This window comes from Galeopterus variegatus, unplaced genomic scaffold (genome assembly GCF_000696425.1).
Source record: "Galeopterus variegatus unplaced genomic scaffold, G_variegatus-3.0.2 Scaffold5671, whole genome shotgun sequence".
Classification (NCBI taxonomy): Eukaryota; Metazoa; Chordata; class Mammalia; order Dermoptera; family Cynocephalidae; genus Galeopterus; species Galeopterus variegatus.
The window spans coordinates 11,896-12,549 of NW_007731782.1; the positions used below are offsets into that span (position 1 = coordinate 11,896).

The 654-nt window shown below is 71.9% G+C and overlaps 1 protein-coding gene across 1 annotated transcript in view; it reads right to left on the reverse strand.

Annotated features, from left to right (window-relative positions):
• FAM8A1 (family with sequence similarity 8, member A1) overlaps nucleotides 1-248 on the reverse strand; it is an 8,809-nt gene extending 8,561 nt beyond the window's left edge. The window contains exon 1 of the mRNA XM_008589820.1: nucleotides 4-248. Coding sequence (XP_008588042.1) covers nucleotides 4-248 — 245 coding nt within the window. The remainder of the gene's footprint in view (nucleotides 1-3) is intronic.
• Nucleotides 249-654: the final 406 nt, after the last annotated feature.

Here is a 654-nt window from a genome sequence, read left to right on the forward strand (position 1 = left end):
GCCGCACCGGAGCCGGAGGCCGCCTCCCCGCGCTTCCTGAGCTCCGACCCCTCGGCTGCGGCCGCGGCGGGCTCAAGGCCCGGGGCTGGGGGCCGGCCCGGGGCCTGGGGTTCGGCCTGCAGCGCGGCCCCCGGGCATGGGGCGGCGGCGGCGGGAGGGCCTCTCAGGGAAGGGACGGGCTCGTGGTCCCCTCCGCCGTCGTCCTGCCCGGGAGGGCGGCCTCGGGCTTCCTCGGGCCCTTCTGCCATCGTCGCCTCAACAGCACCCGCCGCGGTACCTGTCACTGCCTCTACGTCCTCCCCCAATGGCCCCTCCCCCCAACGGCACCGTCGCCACCGCAGGGGCCGCAGCCGTCAACAATCCGCCACCGGAAGCGGAAACCCCGCCCCTCGCGAGCGTCGCCGGGCGCCGGACGGAGCGGGATCGGCGGCAGGGTGTGGAGGTGGTGCCGCGGACCTACGTCCGGTAACGCGGAGTCGCTGGCTTGTCGGTTGGCATTTGAGAGGTTTTATGGAGTCTAAGGCCCGAGGCCTGTCTGGACAGTCCCGTGGGATGTGAACTCGGGCAGTACCGGGAGAAACTGCTGGTGGATGAGGAGGACGCGGAGAGGTCCCAGGGTCAGTGCACCCTTTTTGTTGTGGAGCCGAGTCTTTT